Source organism: Pongo pygmaeus, chromosome 19, assembly GCF_028885625.2.
Source record: "Pongo pygmaeus isolate AG05252 chromosome 19, NHGRI_mPonPyg2-v2.0_pri, whole genome shotgun sequence".
Classification (NCBI taxonomy): Eukaryota; Metazoa; Chordata; class Mammalia; order Primates; family Hominidae; genus Pongo; species Pongo pygmaeus.
The window spans coordinates 61,440,366-61,461,228 of record NC_072392.2 but is presented as its reverse complement, the minus strand read 5'-3'; the positions used below and the strand labels follow the sequence as shown (position 1 = coordinate 61,461,228).

The 20,863-nt window shown below is 42.0% G+C and overlaps 1 protein-coding gene across 6 annotated transcripts in view; it reads left to right on the top strand.

The window, feature by feature from the left end:
• Nucleotides 1-11,486: 11,486 nt before the first annotated feature.
• The window catches only part of MSI2 (musashi RNA binding protein 2), a 429,353-nt gene continuing 419,976 nt past the window's right edge, over nucleotides 11,487-20,863 (top strand). For 2 of the 6 annotated variants that reach the window (XM_054460173.2, XM_054460178.2), the window contains exons 1-5: nucleotides 11,487-11,768; nucleotides 12,062-12,102; nucleotides 12,430-12,511; nucleotides 13,227-13,311; nucleotides 17,112-17,153. In XM_054460173.2, coding sequence (XP_054316148.1) covers nucleotides 11,707-11,768; nucleotides 12,062-12,102; nucleotides 12,430-12,511; nucleotides 13,227-13,311; nucleotides 17,112-17,153 — 312 coding nt within the window. In that variant the 5' untranslated portion in view covers nucleotides 11,487-11,706. The remainder of the gene's footprint in view (nucleotides 11,769-12,061; nucleotides 12,103-12,429; nucleotides 12,512-13,226; nucleotides 13,312-17,111; nucleotides 17,154-20,863) is intronic. The other 4 variants (XM_054460177.2, XM_054460174.2, XM_054460172.2 and 1 more) reach the window with 3 other exon arrangements.

Here is a 20,863-nt window from a genome sequence, read left to right as displayed (position 1 = left end):
TCCCTCCTTTTGGGAGCTTTTTGCATTTTCCTCCCCAATTTGGAAAAAAAATGAAAGAAAACAAATTTCTCTATCATTTAAATAAAACAGACCTTTATGTCTCTAAATATAATACATCAAACAATGTTAGGAGTAACTAAATTATACATAAAGATACTTGTTTGTTAGATCATTAAAGGCTGTTTGAAAAAGAATTTCGCCGGTGAGGTGCCTCACACCTGTAACTCCAGCACTTTGGGAGGCTGAGGCAGGTGGATCACCTGAGGTCAGGAGTTTGAGACCAGCCTGACCAATATGGTGAAACCCCGTCTTTACTAAAAATACAAAAATTAGGTGGGCTGTGGTGGCACATGCCTGTAATCTCAGCTACTTAGGAGGCTGAGACAGGAGAATTGCTTGAACCGGGGATGTGAAAGTTGCAGTGAGCTGAGATTGAGCCACTGCACTGAAGCCTGGGTGACAGAGGGAGACCCTATCTCAAAAACAACAACAAAAAATAAAAATATAATTTCACTTTTTGTCAGCCTCACATCCTCCATGGTTTTGTGTGTTTATTTTTCCAGATATTTTATACCTCGTTATGACTCTGTTAGAAAGATACCATCTTGGGGCCAGGCATGATGGCTCGCTCACCCCTGCAGTCTCAGCACTTTGGGAGGCTCAGGCAGGTGGATCGCCTGAGGTCAGCAGTTCAAGACCAGCCTGGCCAACATGGCAAAGCCCTGTGTCTACTAACAATACAAAAATTAACTGGGCATGGTGGCAGGTGCCTGTAATCTCAGTTACTCGAGAGGCTGAGGCAGGAAAATTGCTTGAACCCAGGAGGCGGAGGTTGCACTGAGCCGAGATCACGCCACTGCACTCCAGCTGGGAGACAGAGTGAGACTCTGTCTCATAAAAATAAATAAAGATATCATCTTGGCTCTCCCATATTATACAGATCCAGAAGAAAGACCAACTTAGGATCTCTATGCACATGATTATTTCATATTTTTTTTGGAAGAAAATAAACTAGTGTTGAATTTAAGAACATGCTCAGAAGTCATGATTTTTGAGGAAGGAGGCTATTTATTTAAATCGATATAAAGGACTATTAGTTTTAGACCTGTAATTTATACTTGGTGAAATTTTCATGAAAAAAACAAAAACAAAAAAACTCATTTCCCTAAATATTTTCTAGTAAAAACATGGCTTGCTTTTTTGGTGCAAAGTCTGCCGCACTGTTTTTAAAAGTGAGGCTTACGAGACCGTGGGAGAGAGATAAGTGAACAGCCTCTTTAATAAGAGAGGCGTTCAGCGTGGCGGCGAAATGCAATACCAAAAAGTAAACAAAGAGCATCGTGTGAAAAAGAGCAAGTTGAAATGAATCTTGCTTTTCCTATTTGAAAAACATGCTCATGGTTGTTAGTAACTGAGTCAAGACATTTAAATCATATATATACTTTTATATCTTGACAGTGACCTTTTATAAGTGTACAGTGGGGATAAGAAGATGAGCAAAGCCTTGCTGCAGAAAAAGCATTTCAGTTAATTGAACATGAAATGTGTTACCATCTGATAACATTAATAATATGTGATCGCTGCTTTGTATCTAATATGCAGTTCATTTGGTTGGAATCTAAAGCATTCTATAAATGTTAGCATATGAATCCTGTTGCAAACCTATAAACTAAGCAGCTCTATTTTGGTGCATTTTGAAGTATCTCTGTGTTAGTTATCTATGCTGTGTAACAAATTATCCCAAAACTTAGCAGCTTCAAACAACAAATATTTATTATCTCAGCATCAATCAGGAATGGCTTAGCTGGGAGGTTCTAGTTCAAAGGCTCTCATTAAGTTGTAGTCAAGGCATTGGCCAGATTAACAATCATTTGAAGACTTGATGAGGGCTGGCAGATCCACTCTTAAGGTGTCTAACTCACAATCCCAGCAAGTTAGTTTGAGATGTTGACAGTAAACCTCAATTCTTTTCTACACTAGTCTCTCCATAGGGCTGCCTGAGCATACTCATGACATGGCAGCTGGCTTCCCCCAGAGCCAATGATCCATGAGACAAAGCAAAACGGAAGCTACAATATCTTTGGATGATCTAGCTTTAGAATTCACCCACCATCACTTCCTTCACATCCTGCTCCTTAGAAGCCGGTTACTAAGTACAGCCCACACTCGAGGGGAGGGCAATTCGACTCCATCTCTTGGAGGAGTCTTAAAGAATTTGTGAACATATTTTAAAGGCACCGCGATCCCCTATTTACATAAGGACAGTTGAAAATGATGGTGGCTTACCTGCTCAAGGTCAACGAACTACTGGTAAGACCCCACCTGGAAGGCGGCAGGCTTTTTTATTTATTGTAAAGCAAAACAGAAAACCCACATTCTTGAAATAACTGCACATGAATCCCAAATCTGCCTCTTTAAAACATCCAAGACCTTCTAAAAGTGGCAGGACGCTTTCTGTTTAGAAATGGATGAGATGGACACTAGACTGGAAGGGTCAGCCTTTGATTAAGAGTCAGCTTTCCTCTTAATCAGCTCTGGGACCCTGAGAACAAAAACACTTTTCTGAGGGATGGTTTCCTCCTTTGTAAAATATGATGGGCTAGCCGAATGGTTTCCAAAGCTGGTAGCCTTTAAGGTCCTCTGGGGAATTAAAAACTCACTGATCTTGTGTTAAATCCACAATGTCCAGGAATCTGTACCACTTAAAAGCACTTGGGGACTCTGGCGGCCTGTTTTGCAGACAGTAGGAACTGCTGGGCTACATGATTTCTCATGCTTCCACTTTTAACATTATTTTATTTATTTTATTTATTTTTGAGATGGAGTGTCTCTTTGTCACCCAGGCTGGAGTGCAGTGGCATGATTTTGGCAAACTCTGCCTCCTGAGTTCAAGTGATTCTCCTGCCTCAGCCTCCAAAGTAGCTGGGATTACAGGCTCCCGCCGTCATGACTGGCTAATTTTTTTTGTATTTTAGTAGAGACGGGGTTTTACCATGTTGGCCAGGTTGGTCTGGAACTCCTGACCTCATGTAATCTGCTCACCTCAGCCTCCCAAAGTGCTGGGATTACAGGTGTGAACCACCATGCCTGGCCGACATTATTTTAACTCTCCCCATCAGACTGGGTATGCCCATGTAAATTGTTGGTTCTCCACCTTCACTACAATCATGAGCAGAATTTTTTTAAAATATGATACCTAGGGCCCTCCCTAGGCAAAATAAGTCATTCTGGGGTGGAACTCAGGTACCATCATGGGTTGTTGGCTTGTTTTCCTCAGTACATTTAAAACTAATCATGTTTAGCCTTGTTGGCACATTAGCATCACTAGGGGAGCTTTAAAAAAGCCCACTGCCCAGCCTGTCCCCCAGGCCAATTAAATCACAATCTCGTGGGAAAACCAAGAATCAGTATTTTTTAAAGTTCCCCAGGTGATTACAACATACAGCCAAACTGACCTATGTTTGCCACATTTGAGATAATTCTAATGCTAATTCACCTATAAGGGATTATTCAGAAAAAAATCCCAACATTTAGATGCCACAGTACTCTAAGAAAAAAATGCATTTAAAGTGGAAGATACTACAATTTTGAAATGAAAGATATTAAAAATTAAATGGAACTAAGTTCCATTTCTGGCAATATGGTAGACTAAGTAACTTGAAAATCCTCCCATCATAAACCACCTATAAATACCGGTCAGAATGTAATAAACACCCATTTAAATGAGCTCTCGGGACAGTAAGCAAAGGCTCTCAGAGTCAGGAAGAAGAGGGAGATTATAGCATGGTACGCAAGTAAGCTGAGGTTGAGCTGGTCTCAGGCAGGTTTGCTGGTGTTGGGAACCTGAGGTTTGAGCATCAAAATAGGAAGGAGACTATGCTTAAGGTTCATTAAAAGTGGGAAAATGGAACTCAGAATCCCCACAAAGCTGGAATCCCATCAAGCTAGAACCTCCTGAATCACTACAGAAATAATCACTGGAAAAATAATCTCCCCAATGTCACAAGGAGACAAGAAAATGTGCCTGTCTTGGCATGAGTTGAGGGTGGGGAAAAAAGGGCTTTACTGAGAATTTGAGATTATAATGTGGTATGGTCCAGGAACCCCAAAGCTGAGAATGAATACAGAAATACAGACCCAATGCCAAACTATACAATGTATGTGGATATAATCCTCCACAAGCAAGATGTAGCAGACACAAAGGTCCCAAGAACCTCAGGTAACAGAACTATCAGGCAGACTATAAAATAAGCAAATTGAAAATTATTAAAGACACAAAGGAACCTTTGACACCATGAGAAAATAACATAACCCTCTAAAAAAGGTAGATTTTAAATAGGACTAAAAAGAATTTCTAGAAATGACAAATATAGTCACCAAAATGAAAAGCTCAGTGATGAGTTAAACAGCAGATTAGACAGAGTCGAAGAAAGAACCACAGATGGATCTGAGAAAATTGCCCAGGAAGTGGCAAAGACAAAGTGAAGGAAAGTCTGACAGATTCAGAGTATGCTGGATAGAAGGAGAAGATGCATTATACATTTCATGTAAGTACCAAAAGACAATGAGAGGGATACTTCATTTAGAGAATCCCAAGATTATGCATATACAATGAGTATTGAATCAGATAAAGAAGAAGAAATTCATACTTGAATATAGCAGAGTAAAAATGTAGGAAGCCAAAGACAAGGAAAAAGTCTTAAAACCAGAGAGAAAAGACAGATTACCTACAAAGGAATGACAATTAGACTCACAGCAAATGTTTCAGAAATAAAGAATAGGAAGACATGGTATATTCAAAAAAGTGCTGGGGTAAAATAACTGCCAATCTTGAGTATTACGCCCAGAGAAATCATCATTTGGGAATGAGAGTGAAATATGACATGTCTGTCTTAGCAGAGAGAGCGTACCACTCACACAATCCCCTGAAAAAAACTAAAGGTTATGTTTCAGGGGAAAGGGTCTATATCTAGAAGGAAATTGGTAAATATGGGCAAATCTAAACGATGAATTGACTGTATATAAAATTACAATAGAGATTAAAATTAGGGGTATAAAAAGTAGGTGGATCTAAAAATAACAAGCAACAATAAAACATAATGAGAGGATGTAACTGATGTTGAATCATTCTTAGCTTATTGGATAGTTCTAGGGCATTTGATTTACTTTAGATCACATGTAAAATTGTAATCACTGAAAGAGTAGAAATAGAATTTACAACTTCCGGCCAGACACAGTGGCTCACGCCTGTAATCCTGGCACTTTGGGAGGCCAAGGCAGGTGGATCAGTTGAGGTCAGGAGTTCGAGACCAGCTGGCCAACATGGTGAAAACCCATCTCTACTAAAAATACAAAAATTAGCTGGGTGTGGTGGTGGGTGCCTGTAATACCAGCTACTCGGAGGCTGAGTCAGGAGAATCACTTGAATCCAAGAGGCAGAGGTTGTAGTGAGCTGATTGTACCACTGCACTCCAGCATGGCTGACAGAGTGAGACTCCGTCTCAAAAAAAAAAAAAAAAAAGGCCTCGGCCTCCCAAAGTGCTGGGATTACAGGTGTGAGCCGCCATGCTTGGCCAATAGGATCTCTTAGACATTGCTAGTAGGAGTACAAATTGGAACACCACTTTGGAAAACAGCTTGGTATTACCTTGTAAAATTTTACATTCACGTATGTTATGACCCAGCAATTACTCCAAAAAGAAATTCTGATCTATGTGCATCAGAAGGTAAGAATGTTCATAATAACATTGTTTATAATAGCCAAAAAAAAAAAAAATCCTGAAAGCAACCCAAAGGCTTGTTTGTAAGAGAATGGAGAAACTAAACTGTGGCACAGTTACATAATGGAATATTATACAACTGGGAGAAAGAATGAACTACAACCTGATACAAAAATCTAACTTTTTTCCCCCCACCCCCCCCAGGGCCCTGGCTAGATCTAATTGATTCTTAATAATTTCATATTGATTAAATTATCAAGCCTCAGGAATTTTTCATAACGTTTCAGAACAAAAAGTAAAACAAAATGAATATTAGTCATTGATATGCATGATAAAACTTTTTAAAAAGCAAAATCGTAACAAATACAAGATTCAGACTGGTGGTTACTTTAGAGGAACAAAATAGGGAGGAACACATAAACAAATGTTACATAAGTCAAGTCATTGTTTCTGTTTTAGTTCTCTGGTTGAATAGCAGGTTTACAGGTATTCATGATATCAGCAAATAAAATAAAATAGGGCCATGAGTATATACAATGATGATAGTGTGTTATACTAGAGATTGTGACTAATATACTTTTGTGCCCCTAAATTGTGATATTTTGTGATCTTTAAAAATATCAGCAATCACAATAAATGTAAATGGACTAAACTTCCTAGTTAGCACAATAAATAATGAACCAGAGCTAGCTATATGCTATTTACAGGAGACTGAACAAAAAATTTGGGACATGGAAAGGTTCAAAGTAAAAGGAAAGAGGGAAAGAGAAAGATCTATCAGTCAAGGGCTAATTAAAAGAGTAGTTACATTTATTACAGACAAAGTAGACTTTAAAGCAAAAGGCATTAGGGATAAGTATCTTCTGTGTCAATATTACAGGAATAATTCGCTAGGAAAATAGCAAATCTAAGCTTGTATGCACCTAATAACAAGGCCTTAAAATACACAAAGCAAAAAGTATGGGAAGCAGAAAATGCATAGTTATAGTGAGAAATTTTAACAGTTCTTTTTGATGCACCTGACAACGTACTTTTAAAATACAGCAAAATTTGAGAGAATTACAGGAGAAACTGGCAAATCTAGTCATATAGAAATTTTAATGTACTTCTATAAAAAGCAACAGGTCAAGCAGACAAAATATTAGTAAGGCTACAAGAAATCTAGATAATATAATTAATAAGTCTGATCTAATAGACCCATATAAAATGCTATACTTAAAAATTAAGGCATATACATTCTTTTGAAATCTACATGAAATATTTACAAAAATTGACTGCACAAAAGCAAGTTTCAATAAATAACAAAGAATCTGCTTCATATAGATCACGTTCTTTGACCTTAATTCAGTTAAGTTAGACGTTAATCACTAAAGAATAACCTCAAATACTCCTCAAATACACCTGTATCAATTCACTGGTCAAACAAGAAATTGTATCCAAAATCTAATTTTTTTTTTTTTTTAAACAGGATCTCGCTCTGTCACCCAGGCTGGAGTAGTGACATGATCATGGCTCACTACAGTCTCAACTTCCCAGGCTCAAGCGATCCTCCCACCTCAGCCTCTTGAGTAGCTGGGCCTATAGGTACATGTTAGCACACCTGGCTAGTTTCTAGAAAAGTTTTCTTTTGCAGAGATGGGGCCTCACTATGTTGCCCAGGCTGGTCTCAAACTCCTGGGCTCAAGTGATCCTCCCACCTTGGCCTCCCAAAGTGCTGGGATTACAGGCATAAGCCATTGTGTCCAGCCCAAAATCTAAACTTTTTTTACTTCATTGATAATAAAAAGTCTGTATATCTTGTGGAATATAGCTTGAGTGGTACTTAAAGTGAAATCTGTAGTCTTAAATGTTAAAATCAGAAAACAGATGGCTAAAAATTAATTACCTAAGGCACCAATTCAAAAAAAAAAAAGAGCAACAGAATAAATCCAAAAAGAGCAGAGGCAGAAGGGAATACTATATGATATATATTAACATTACATTATGTATTATATTCTCATATACTATATAAGAGTATATATTTTCTATTGTGCCATATATAAGAATATAATATATAATAATGTATAAGAACAAAACTTACTGGAACAGAAAAAGAAACAATATTGAAACTAAAGTCTGGTTCTTTGAAAACACAAATAGAAAGTAGAAAGAAAACACTAGTAAAAAAAAAAAAGATCTCTGGCACAGCTGATCCAGATAATAAAAAATACATATAAAATGATACTTGGAATGAAAAAAATAAACATTATGGATAAATACAGCAGAGATTAAAATACATTAAGAGATAACTATGAACAGCATTTTGTCAACACATTTGAAAACCTAGATGGTATGGATAATTTCCTTGAAAAATATAGTGTATAAAAATAGATGCAAGAAGAAAACAGAAAACCTGAAGAGATCTACAAGCATTAAAGAAATGGAATCAGTAGTTAAAAATCAACCCACGAAATGTCTGTCCCAGACCCAGACAATTTACCTGCAAGTTCTACCAAACATTCAAGGAACACATAATTCCAATCTTATACACACTGTTCCAGAAAATGAAAAAAGAAGGAACATTTACCAGTTCCTTTTATGAGACCAGTATAACCAAAGGCAGTACGAAAAGGGAAGACTGCAGCCAATTTGACTTAAGAACATGAATACAAAAAGAATCCTAGAATGAAATTAAATGTTGGCCATCATTCATTCATTCATCCACTCACTCATTCAGTCAATCATTATTTATTGAGCGTCAACTGTGCACCAGCAGGCACTGTGCTAGTACATGGAGAGCAGAAAGGGACGGGAGCTTCTGGCTTAGAGGAGATGGGCAATAAAGCAAATGATCATACAGGGTAAGGTACACAGAGGACGTTCTGGTAAGGTAACTGCATATCAAAGGGCATTCGACCCTGTCAGAGAGGTCTGGGAAAGATTTCCAGGCACATAAAGTGGAGTAAGGGTGGATGTGAGAAGACTGCTTTGTAAGCTGTTGCAGAGCCTCAGGTGGGAGATCTGGGATGCAGCAGCAAGAAAGATGGATTTGAACCTGGGCTTCCTTTAGAAAGGCTAAGTGGAGATGTTGAATAGGAAATTGACCAGAGCCTGGAGCTCTTCAGGAAGGGCGGGGCTGGAGATTTCAATCTGAGTGGCATCAACATGTGTTTAAACCCATCCTGGAAGATTGAGTTTGAAGAAGGAAGTGTCCAACATTGTCTTGGGCTGTTGAGACTTTCAGAGGGTTGAGGACTGATATTGTGCTGCTTGAATTCTCCTGATGCAGGGGCTACATTGAGTGAGCTGGAGAAAAAAAAATGCATAAAATAATAATAATAAGCTATTACAAATAATGTAGTGCAAAAGGGCAGCAAGAGGGAATTTTTTTGGACAATGAAACTGTTCTGCATCTTGATTATGGTAGTGGTTACATGACTCTATACATATGTCAAAACTCATAGAATTACAGACCAAAAAGAGTAAATGTTACCGTATATAAATTAAAAATAAATGAGTAAAAACAATATAGTAATGGAGACTTAAAATTCAGTTCTTTCTAAGCCCTGACTTCGTAACTGCAGCTCTAGCCCCTCTCTGGATTTTAAATCAGTTCTATAAGTGTCAGCTTGTGGAGGTCTATACCAGACAGGAAGGGCCCCCAACTCTTGCCTTGTGAGGGACAGAATAAACATGCAGGCAGCAGAGGCCACAGGGCATTGGACTGATGGTCAGAGGGTGGGGGTGGGATGTAGCCTGGTGAGTTTGGCACCTCTGAGACCCTGATGTATAATGAGGGGATTAGATTAGGAAAGGCCTTTCTACCTAGGATGGCCTGTGGTTCTACTGTAAAAATCCCAAACACAATACAATTAGCTCTGTTGTCTGCATTTTGTTTAGAATAATCAATCATAATAAACAATCATCATAACAACTGGCTGTTCAACACATGAGACCCCAGATGATTTGGGAAGGAGCTTGGAGTGACAGGAAATGTTCGGGTTTGTGGTTTAAAGCCTTAGAGCACCTTCTCAATATGATTATATTGAGTAGTGATTGATAATAAACACGACTCAGGTTTACAGTGAAAAAGGAACTTTTACAACATTGGTTCACTTCAGCCTCTCACCTTCACCCCATCAATCCTGTCAAGGAGGAATTACTGCAATTTAGGGAACAGGGAGATTGAGGGTCTGGTCACTCAAGGCTATGGCTGGTGTTGAGATTTTCCAAATATTCCATTTTTCCAAAGCCCACAGTGGATTTGGTACAGTTTTGGTGTTGAGTGTATTCCTTTGTCTCCTAATCCTATGAAAATTAATGGAAAAGTGTTAATTGGGCATCAATTCATGCTTAACATTAATCTTAGTATTTGATGAACCACAACTTTATGTTGCCCCTCATGCCATATTAACTCAGTTTATTGCAACAATTTAAAACAATACAGATTTAAAACAATATGGGTAATTGTATCCGTATTGTTTCAAATGCCTCATAAATTGAAACCAGCCCGAATTTGGGCAGCCTGGAATCTGCCGGAGAAACTTTCGTGCGATGCCTTTGGAAGGCTACAGACATTGTCTTTTTGGAGTTTTCAGTGCATGAAGGTATGAAACCGCATTTATTAAGCACCTACTGTATGCCAGAACCCGTGCTGCACAATACTGCTGCTGCTAAGGTGGGATGATTCTGAAGCCTTCTGCCACCGCAGCTACCTCTGCAGGTCGTGAGGTGTCTTGGGCTATTTCAGTGTCATGCACTTTATTATCCTGGCATACAAAGGCTGGGTGAGAAATAAAATATATAACGAACAGATTACACAGGGGTTTCCTGAAATAACCACCCTTCCCAGCCATCTCAGAGACACCCCAAAAGTACTTCTCGTTATATACAAACATTTGCTTTGAACCTCAATCATGTGACCTTGACTCCTATAACCTATCTTATTATATTTTTAAAACACTGTATGATTAACGCGGAAACCCTTTCTTCGGCACTTTCTCGCCACTGGAATCGCGTCAGTTTCTCAAAGTTCCAAAATAACCTTTCCCGGGCACGGATTGGTACCTCTACTGGGGAAGGGCGGGGAACCGCGCAAGACGTGCCGGTGTGGAGCGAGAGCCAGAGAACTTCCAGCGCAAAAGGAAAATAAAACTTGTGGCTGGTGTTTGTGCAGGAGGGTCTCCGCCATCCTGAAGCCCCCCGATCCTGGGGGGTCTCGGGGGCCGCCAAAGGAGCGCCAGGGTGTGGGTTTGCTACCGACGTCCTTGACCTAAATTTCTGAGCGGTGGCTGGAAACAGGGCACAGCGGAGGGCGGGCGGCTGGTGCCATCCCCGGATCTCGGCGGCAGGGGCCGGCAAACTTGAATGGAGAGGGCGAACTAGAGAGGGTGGGGGGCGTCTTCTCCCAGGTCCGGGTGAGGAGCCGCAGCAAGCTCCCCGCGCCTCCCCTCCCCCGATCCACCCGCCCCCCGGCAGCCCATGTGATCCAGGGAAGTCGGGGTGCGCTCCCCCTCGCCCTGCGCCCTGCCGGCCCGGAGGCGGGGTCCCCTCGGCCCGCGGGGTTCGCGCGCCACCCTTGTGGGTCCGGCCGTGGGGGGCCGAGTGTGCGCGCGCGGGCAGGCGGGGGCCGCACGGGGGTGCGTGACGTCACCGGCATTGGTTACACGACGTTCTAGAACTCCGCCCCACGTGCGCCGGGGAGGAGGGGGAGGAGGAGGAGGAGATGGGGGTGGGGAGGAGGAGGGGGAGAGGTGGGGATGGGCCGGGGGGGCGGGGACGGGGGGTGTGCGAGGCAGCGGGGCTGAGCTAAGCCGAGCCCACGTGTGACGGCTCTCGCCGCTGCCCCGGCTCCGCCGCTCGCAGAGAGATTCGGAGGAGCCCGGGCGGGGGGGAGGAGGAGGGGGAGGAGGGAGCGGAGATCTCGGGGCTCGGAGCCGGCCGCCGCTCCGCTCCGATCGCTGTGGGGCTCGGTTTTTTGGGGGTGGGGGGGCGGGGGGGCTCAGATATGGAGGCAAATGGGAGCCAAGGCACCTCGGGCAGCGCCAACGACTCCCAGCACGACCCCGGGTAAGTTTCCAGCCGCTGCCCACCGCGCCGCCTTGGGCTCGCTCTCCTTGCAGCGGCGGGGACGGCGGTGCGCGGAGCCGGGCATCTCCCGCGCCCCCCCGCCTCTCCCGCGCGCCCCCCCCGTGGAAGTTACACACCTTTGGATTGCATTTCGCCGTCACCTTCTCCCCCACCCCACCTCCCGGCTCTCGCTCGCTCGCTCCCCCCCGCTTTCCTTTTAGCTTTTGTAAGTTACACGTCAAAATGGCCGATCTGACATCGGTGCTCACTTCTGTTATGTTTTCTCCCTCTAGTAAAATGTTTATCGGTGGACTGAGCTGGCAGACCTCACCAGGTAAGGGAGGGAGGGGGGGACGCCTGGGTCCCCCCCTTCTTGGCTTCTTTATTGCTCTTTGTTATCCCGGTGTAGGAGCCCCCCCCGCCATTGGCTCCCCACTTCTCCTGTGCAAGGTTATTTTTTTAAATAGCAAATCCTTTCTGAGCCCTCTATGCGACCTCTGTTGCCGAATTTCCCCCGCGTGTGCAAAAAATGCAAAAACAAAACAGAATAACAACAGAAAACTACTTTTGGATTTTGTCCTTGATCAAAATTTGCATTGCTTTTTTTTTTCCACACCTTCTCTCCCCCCCCCCCCCCATCTCTCTCTTTCTCTCTCTACAGATAGCCTTAGAGACTATTTTAGCAAATTTGGAGAAATTAGAGAATGTATGGTCATGAGAGATCCCACTACGAAACGCTCCAGGTAAACCATTCCCTTCTGGATTTTGTCTTTATTTTAGAACAAAGTTTAAGTTTTATTTTTGGAGGTGTCTTCGGAAGTAGCTAAGCGGATTAGAATGGGGCTCAGGCGCGTGGCTGATCTCGAACGGCTCTCTATACCACCCCCACCGCCCCCCAGTAACCCCAGAGGTTATTGTTAATTGGAGCTGAACTCTGGATACAGAGATACCCATCTCTCTGCTTTAAGTCATTTTCCCGTCGCTTCTTTTTCTGTTTAAAATGACATTCAGCTTCATTTACTTTCGCATAGTTTTTTTTTTTTTAATCTTAATGTGTGTTTCCCCCACATTCCCAGCTCCCCAAACTCTTAAGATCCGTCTTAGAAAGATGGTGGTGAATCTCTTCTAAGTGCCGGGCTTTCTTCGGAATAAAACAAAGCGTTAAGAAAGGGAAGGGGAGGAGGAGAGGAAACTGAGGTGGCCAAAGAGTGGAGGCACCAGCATTTTCCAAGTTACCTCCACCCTCCCTGCCCCCGTTCCACTTCCCCCGTTAACCTTGATGTTTTTTCTTGCGAGGTGGAGGGCTGTAGGCAGGAGGGGAATTGGAGGAGGGGAGTGGGAGTGGGGGTGCGTGGGGGGCAACTTTTGCTCCTCATTCAGCCTTAGGTCTCACTCCTTGTTGCTTTCAATGGTGTCACATTTTCTTGTTTGTTTTTCTCCCTCTTTGTCTCCTTTCAGAGGCTTCGGTTTCGTCACGTTCGCAGACCCAGCAAGTGTAGATAAAGTATTAGGTCAGCCCCACCATGAGTTAGATTCCAAGACGGTAGGTTGCTTTTTGTTGTTGTTGTTCGCCCCTTTTCAGGAACGATCTGGGCATTGACAGCCCCATTTAAAGGGACAGTGCCTTCTTTTGCTTCTGTGCTAGAACTGGGTAGTTTTAAACTGAGCCAGCGAGTTGGCTCAAAAGTTTGCTGCTGTGGCTGGCTTTGGGGTTTTCTTTTTAGAGCCTGTCCCATTGCAGCTTCAGATGCTGCCAAGGTTAGGCTTGGGGAGGAGAGGGTTCGGCTCCGGGAGAGTCTGCCTTCCCGGCCTGGGGACTGTGCAGAGAAACTCCACCAGAGAGCAAATGCAACTTTTCTTTGTCAGCCAAGCACAGCACGCGTTACCAACTGTGGCTGTGGGGATCAGCTTTGAGAAGGCACAGCCTGCTTAGTGGCCAGGGGGGACAGCAATGGGAAGGAGGGGAGAGGGCGCTAATTACAGGTCCAGGCAACAGGTTTCTCTTGGGGCACTTGGGATTTGGAATGTGGTTTGGGAAGGGAAGGGGACGCTGGCAGAGCTGAGCTGGGCATCCACTGGGGTGACTCCAGATGGCGTGAAATCTAAGGCTGATAAGGCCTGGGGGTTTCAAAGTGATTTTTTTTTTCCTTCCTTTTCTTTCTCAGATCCTTTCATTTGAGTGTGGGTACTTTTATACATTACAAGTTTTAAAAATCCAGAGTAGAAGGGGGAAAGGTCTCCAGGCAGAGGTCAGAAGGGGAAGGGAAGAAAGAGTGTCTGTATATAACAATACATTTAATGGGAGGGGGAGTGTGCAGTGTTTTATTTAGCCCCTGTGTGGACTTCCTGCCTCTCCTCCCTTCCCTTTATGTCTACCCGAGTTTCCCCACGGTTTTTATTAATATATATCTGCCCCAAACAGAGGCCTTAAGATGACATTGGGCTGTAGTGCTGGGTTGCATGGAACTTCGCTCCTCTGTGCTGGGGTAGTGGGACAAGGCCAGAGATGGGGCTCTACTTCCATCCGCCTCTTACGAAAGTGAGCAAGACATTCCCTACCTCTGGGTCTCAGTTTCCTCTTCTGTAAAATAAGTGGACCGAGGTGATCTTTCAAGCCCCTTTTGGCTTTAACATTGAATGGAAGAGAAGGAAAGAAAATAAAGAAACCTGGCAACCTTCGGTGCACTTGAATTGATTTTGCAAATTCACCCTCTTTCTCTGATCAAAGAGATCAGGTGTGCATTCCTTCTCCTAAGGAAGAAACCCACCTACACTCTTAGTTGCTTTATTAATTGTCCTGGACTTGTCATAGCTTGCATGCAGCCCAGCCTTTTGTACTTTTAGATAATTTAATTTCAGAAATCATTTGTAGGATGATAACGGATGTCTGAAAAATTTTTCTCTCCTTGATTTCGTGGCTAGCCATTTCAAAAAGCTAGTGAAATTAAAGAGGAAAATCTTTTTAAGGCAAATTTGGGAATTTATCATCCACCCCCTCTTGCTACCTGGGTGGGAGAAACAGTATTTGGTTTCTGTGGTGGCTGGTGGGTCATATTCCTCTGTATCAGGTGCAAAGCCTGCAGTTTCCCTCTCTGATTGTTTATAGACATGTTTTGGTCACTATTATTTAGTGTAACCTAGCTTTTGACTTTGTTTCAACGTTCAGTGCAGGAGGCAGAAGCGGTTGGTTTATTGACATGGAAACGAGGATCTTGTTTACTGTTACCTTAAAAGCTTTGTTTAGGTAACGGCCATTCACATCCAAAATAGTACCCTAGTCTTTTCCTAGAGGACTTGTAGATACAGTAAGTAGAGCTGTACCTAACTAACTAATGTTTTAATTTTTGGTAGTTTTCTTTTTTGTTTGTTTTTAAAAAATAGTTGACAGGGATGTGCAAAAGGTTGGGATTTGCCATGCTTAACTTGACTCTTCCTCTGCTTCAGAGATCTCAGCATGTAAACTTTGCACGCTGAGGAGCTTCGATCATGATATAATGCTCTGATATGGCCACACACCATCCAGGAGTTCTGAATTGGCTTTTTCGTTTTGTGATTTAAATTTTCTTTAGTACTTCACTTTCTTCATTGCACCTTACTTCTTCCAGCTCCCGGCACCTCCCTCAACATACCCCACACCTGTTACTCCATAAACAAGGTGATTTCTGACTGCAATTGTGTGCCGGCCAACTAAAAAACACCCTCTGGGGAGTACTTATAAAAAGACACCTCTGTCTTACGTACGTCAACAGAATGGAAAATCCACACCTGTTGTATTTCTCTTGTAGACAAGCGCTAGTCAGTGCTGGACACACCTGTAGATGCAGTAATGTTAATCTTTATGAAAGGGTAGTTTTCTAGATCAGAGATTTTTGTCTATTTTAGTTTTTGAAAAGTAATCTCTCATTTCTCAGGTGATGTTTAAAGGTAGGGAACGCAATGCAGACTTTTATTAGGTCTTTAAGCCACCGTAATAACAGCAGGAAATCCTCATATGTCTTTCTGGCTGGGACCCTAGGTGATGTAAGTAAGGGAACAAATGAACTATGCTCCGTGCTTCCCACTCCCCACCCCCAGCTCCCTACTTTCCTCCACAGCATTACTCTTTTTTCCCCCCTCCCTCTCATGGCAGAAGTGAAAACAAAGCTCAAATTTACTTTTTAGAAGGAAAACATTTTAATATTAAAGCCAAAGCCTGGAAATAAATAACTGGTAGCAATGTTTATACTATCTGTGTTACATTTTTACCCAAAGATTTGTGACATTTAGAAATTGGATGAAAACCGACAACGGGAATATTTTCACATTTCTTTCCTCCTCTTTTTATCTGTGCAGTCACTTTTTTCCTCCCTCACATCAGCCTGTTAGATTCACATGCTTCCGGGAGAACTGTTCTGAGTTATACAGCTAGACCCTGATTGAGCATCATGCGTTTTGCAAGTGTCTGATTTGGACTGGAGGATATTTTTCCATTCGGATTGAGGTTGGGGTAGGGGAATTCCCTACTTGTTGCACTAGATTCTGACTACTTCTTTTATTCAGTAACTTTTTTTTTTTTTTTTGGTGCCCTCCCCATGTTGGGATTTCTTTTCTAATTTGGGTTTAGGTTGCTTATAGATTTTTACTCCCTGTTGTTTTTAAAATCCAGGTGGATTTAGCTCACCTGCTTCATTTTCTTTACTTAAAAAAATTATTTTTTATCTTTTGAGGTATAACTACAGAATAGATGATCTTTTTGATTAATCCTGGGTAACTTTACTTTTGCTGAAAAGAATTAATTAACTCAAGCAGAGCACTGTGTTGGATGTCTATGGGGAGTTTTGGATGTTGTTGATTTAAAAAATTTTTGGAATCTCCTTCCCCTCCTGTGTTGTTTAGTTATCATCAGGGAGAAGAAATACCATCCAATTACCTACTGCTAGAGAATACTTACATTTAATTTTCAGGTTATGATTTTTTTCCCGATGATAATGATGCTCCCATCTTTTCTCCCGGCCACGCATAGCAAATTAGATGTAGATACCATTTAATATTCAGTGTCTGGAAGAAGAAGCCCTTGCCTAAATAAGAATTACATGAGATCTGGTTTATTAAGAGCATCACACACTGAAATGCATGGTGGGTCATTTCAGAAAGGCTAGCTAGCTATGTTAGTTATATGATCTGTTGGAGGGATGGTTAAAGTTGAGATCAAAGTTTAAGAAACTTTTGAGTTGCCTGAGAAGTTACTAAAAGCTAGATTATAAGCCTGAGAAATGAGTGATTAATAATTAGGTGATGAATCATATATTTTTTCCTTTTCTTAAAGTACTTTATTGACTCCTGCTTTTCTTTTTTTTTTCCCAGATTGACCCCAAAGTTGCATTTCCTCGTCGAGCGCAACCCAAGGTAAGTAGGAGAATCAACAGTAGGATTTTAGCACTCAGAGATGATTGCCAAGAATTTCAAATTTCAAACAGCATTGGCAATGAACTGTTGAAGCCTGGTATTCACTGTTCCTTCGGGGTATCAGGACAGGCTGGGCAAGTAGTCCTGTGAGATAACCGTGCATCTCTAAGTTAGCCATCCCAAGGTGGCTTCTGAACATCCACCTGGGGGCAGGGACAAGTCTGATGCTTAGTGGGAGGACATGTTTCCATCGACTGCAGTATTTTTTGCAAGGATTCTATTTGTTTTTTAAGCATTTCCAATATCATATCAGGAAAAGTCGAACATTTCCTTGTGACTCTTTTGGAGGGTACTCTTTGAGGCTTTACAACTTGGAGTTTATGGAGAGTAGAGTTTAACTAAACAGCTGATCCTTTCTTGGAAAAAACAACTTCTTAGGCCCATAAAGCCTTAAATCTGGGAGAGCAAGCAGTGGATATCTTGGTTTTAGGTTGGTTGGATAAGTCAGGGCATACTTGAAACCAACAGTGCTTCTTATTTGTGCAAGTTCTGGTGCCTGGGTGGAGAAGTCCTGAAAATGTTGTAACCTTGTAGGAGTGGCACTACAAGACTTGCTTAAAGAATTGAGATAGGGCTTCACTTTTTTAGAAGTGTGTCGTTAACATAGTTTTCACTGAGCTTGCCAGGTGTGGCTATGAGAACACAGTTGCATGAAGCCTAAGGTTAAATTGGAAGGGCTTATGGCTTACATGTTACATTTACACTTTTTAGTTACTTTTTTTCTTCCTTATGTAGCACTGGAAGAAATGCTTTTTATGTATCTTCTGGATTTGTCATTCTTTTAGGGAGAGGGGAAAAGTTGAAGCTTCTGATTGTAAGTCGGAAAAGGTTGTGGCTTTAGCAAATTCAGTTTATTTCTTTACGCATAGTCTCCCAGAAGTGGAACCTTTTAATTGTGTAAAGAGAGGAATGGTTTTGCACATTAATATAGAAAAAGTTGGTGATTGTGATGGTACTTTGAGAATTTCAGGTCTGGGGCGTACCACTTGATTGATTGATTCCTTCCTTCCCTCCTTCCTTCCCTCCCTCCCTCCTTGTTCTGTTTCTTCTCCCTTTTTTAAAGACGGAAACACAACTTTCTAAGTAAATACAATGAAATATTTCCTTCGGGCATTTTTTTGTAATGCTTAAGCAAATGATAGGAATTAATGATTAGGTTATTTCTGTACTTAGCACAAACTTTGGAATTGTCTTTATTGTTATAGTTACTTCCCAAACTGTCTGTGATCCTTCACATTTCAGAGGGCTTCCCAGAGTTAGCAGTATTTCCTGGGTTTGGAAGAATTGCTGTTTCTTCCATAAGTGTGAATCTTCAAATTTCCAGGTTAGTCATTTGATCACTCAGAGCTTGGATCAGATTACCCAAGAGGGAAGCTGGAAAAATCCCTTACTTGGTAAAACCATGGGTTTGACCTGTTTTTCTCTCCCCTTTGTTGTCCCCCTTCCTTAACTTTGTTTTTAAATGAGAAAAGCAATATTTCACTTTAATACACTCTGCAGTGATGCATTCAACTTGAAAATGAGACAGAATATTTCTCAAACCTGTCAACGTGTGCATTCCTTTCCCAACCCTCAACTCCGCATCTGGAATGTTTGTAGGTGAATTAACATGAAACCAGTTGGGGGAGAACATCTTTCCATGAATTCTAGGGATTTAATAATAACACCTCACTGTGTATGACATACTTCACTTTACAGAGGACTTGGCTGTTCATTATCTCCATCTGAATTGCATCTCCTGGGGCATTTGGCTGTTGTCCCTAACCTTCTCTCAGTCTCAGTGTGCTCATCTGTAAAATAGGAGTGATGACATAGCTCTCCCAGAAGGTTTTTGTGTAGAGTAAAAGAGTATGGTCTGTGACAAAGGTCTTCGTCATTGTCATTATTTTTCTTGTTGGTTTTCTCATCATTGTTCTGGTTGTTGTTTGCAAGTGGGACAGCCTGGGTTTGGATGCTGATGGTGCCACTCCTTAGCTGTGTGAATTTGAACAGATCGTTTAACTTCCTTGAACCTTCGCTTTTCCATCTCATAAGTTTTTCTGCAGATTACGTAAATTAATAAAGGTAAAGGGACTGAAGAAAAAAAAGACGTTGCATGGTAATGGCATAGAAGCGTTAACCTGCTATCTTATTTATTTATTTATTTTTGAGATGTGATCTCACTGTGTTGCCCAGGCTGGTCTTGAACTCCTGGGCCAAGCTATCCTCCCACCTCTGCCCCCTGGAGTGCTGGGATTATAGGCATGAGCCACTGTGCCTGGCCAACCAGCCATTTTTTACTGCCATTTTTATTAAGTCCTCACATCAATCCTGTGAGAGGTTGAGTAATAATAATGATACTAGTTGAATTTATATGCCAGGCACTATTGCAGAGACTTTATTAATCCATTTAATCCTCATGCAGCCCTATCAGGAGAGCACTAGTATGAGCTCATTTTATAAATGAGGAAACTGAGGCACAGATGGATGTCCAGGAGCCATACCCAGGCAACCTGGCTGTAGAACTGGGCCCTTCACCAATGTGCCATGCTGTGGGGGTACCTCAGGGGATGGCCCCTCTGCTATGCGACAGGAGATGGGCTTGGAGAGGTCAGTGGGCTGTGCTGAGGGAACCATAGCCAGAGTCCCAGGACTTTGAAGTTCTGCGTTCCTGGGCCTAGGTGATTTGCCTTGCCCCATCATGTTATACCAGTGTGTGACACTGTCTTATATCTTTCGATCTGACCCCTCAGGCCATCTTTTCAGATGGTTCTGGAGTTACTCAACCCCAGTGAGGCAATAGAGTAAATGCCAAGGTTGTATGGTGGTTGGGAATTGGGACAGGGTGGGGAGAAAGTGTCTTCCCTGTCTATGGTTATTTTCCAATAGAATTTAAGCCTGGCCACCAGAATTTCATACTGGAGTTAGTGTTGGGGGCCAAAACCCAGCTGGCAGGAGCATAGAACTTTAAGTTGAACCTGATTTATTTATCGTTTATCTCCCTTCAATAAAACTTCTGTGTTTTTGTGTTCAGATCACAGTGGCAGAGGGAACCCTGCCCCTCCTCGTGGGCTGGGCGAGGAGCTTGTAAATGATATGTCAGTGTGTGTTTCAGTTAAAATGAGTTTCTCTGCTTTCTGGATGTCCCTCCTTGCTAACGCTCACCAGAGAAATATTCCGTGGAGGTGTTAAAACAAGACTAGTGGAAAGAAATGGTAACTTAAAACAAAAGAAAATCCATGGCAGTGAAGAACAGATTTCACATTAGTACTGTCATAATATTCTCTAATGTATTATATAAATAAAAATCTGTTTAGACCAGAATTTTAATAAGTCACCAAAGGAAGGTTTTGAATCCTACAGTTTATATATCCCCCTTTGTGATGTAAATGTTCACATCTCAAGTGAAGTAGAGTGGGGAGACTCTTCGGAGACTAGAGGCTATTAGTGAAGTATATTTTGATCAGGGCAAGAAGACTGGTTCATTCTATATCTTCCTATTTCTCTGGATGATTATTTCATTTTGTAAAATATTTAAGAGGTCCCCCCCCATCTTTTAAAAAATTAAAATGGTCATGCTCTTCTAAAAAGATGACTTAATTTGAAGGCTTTGGAGACATGAGGATGATGGGGATCCATCACTCCCTGTTCTTTGCTCCCTTTGGACTGGA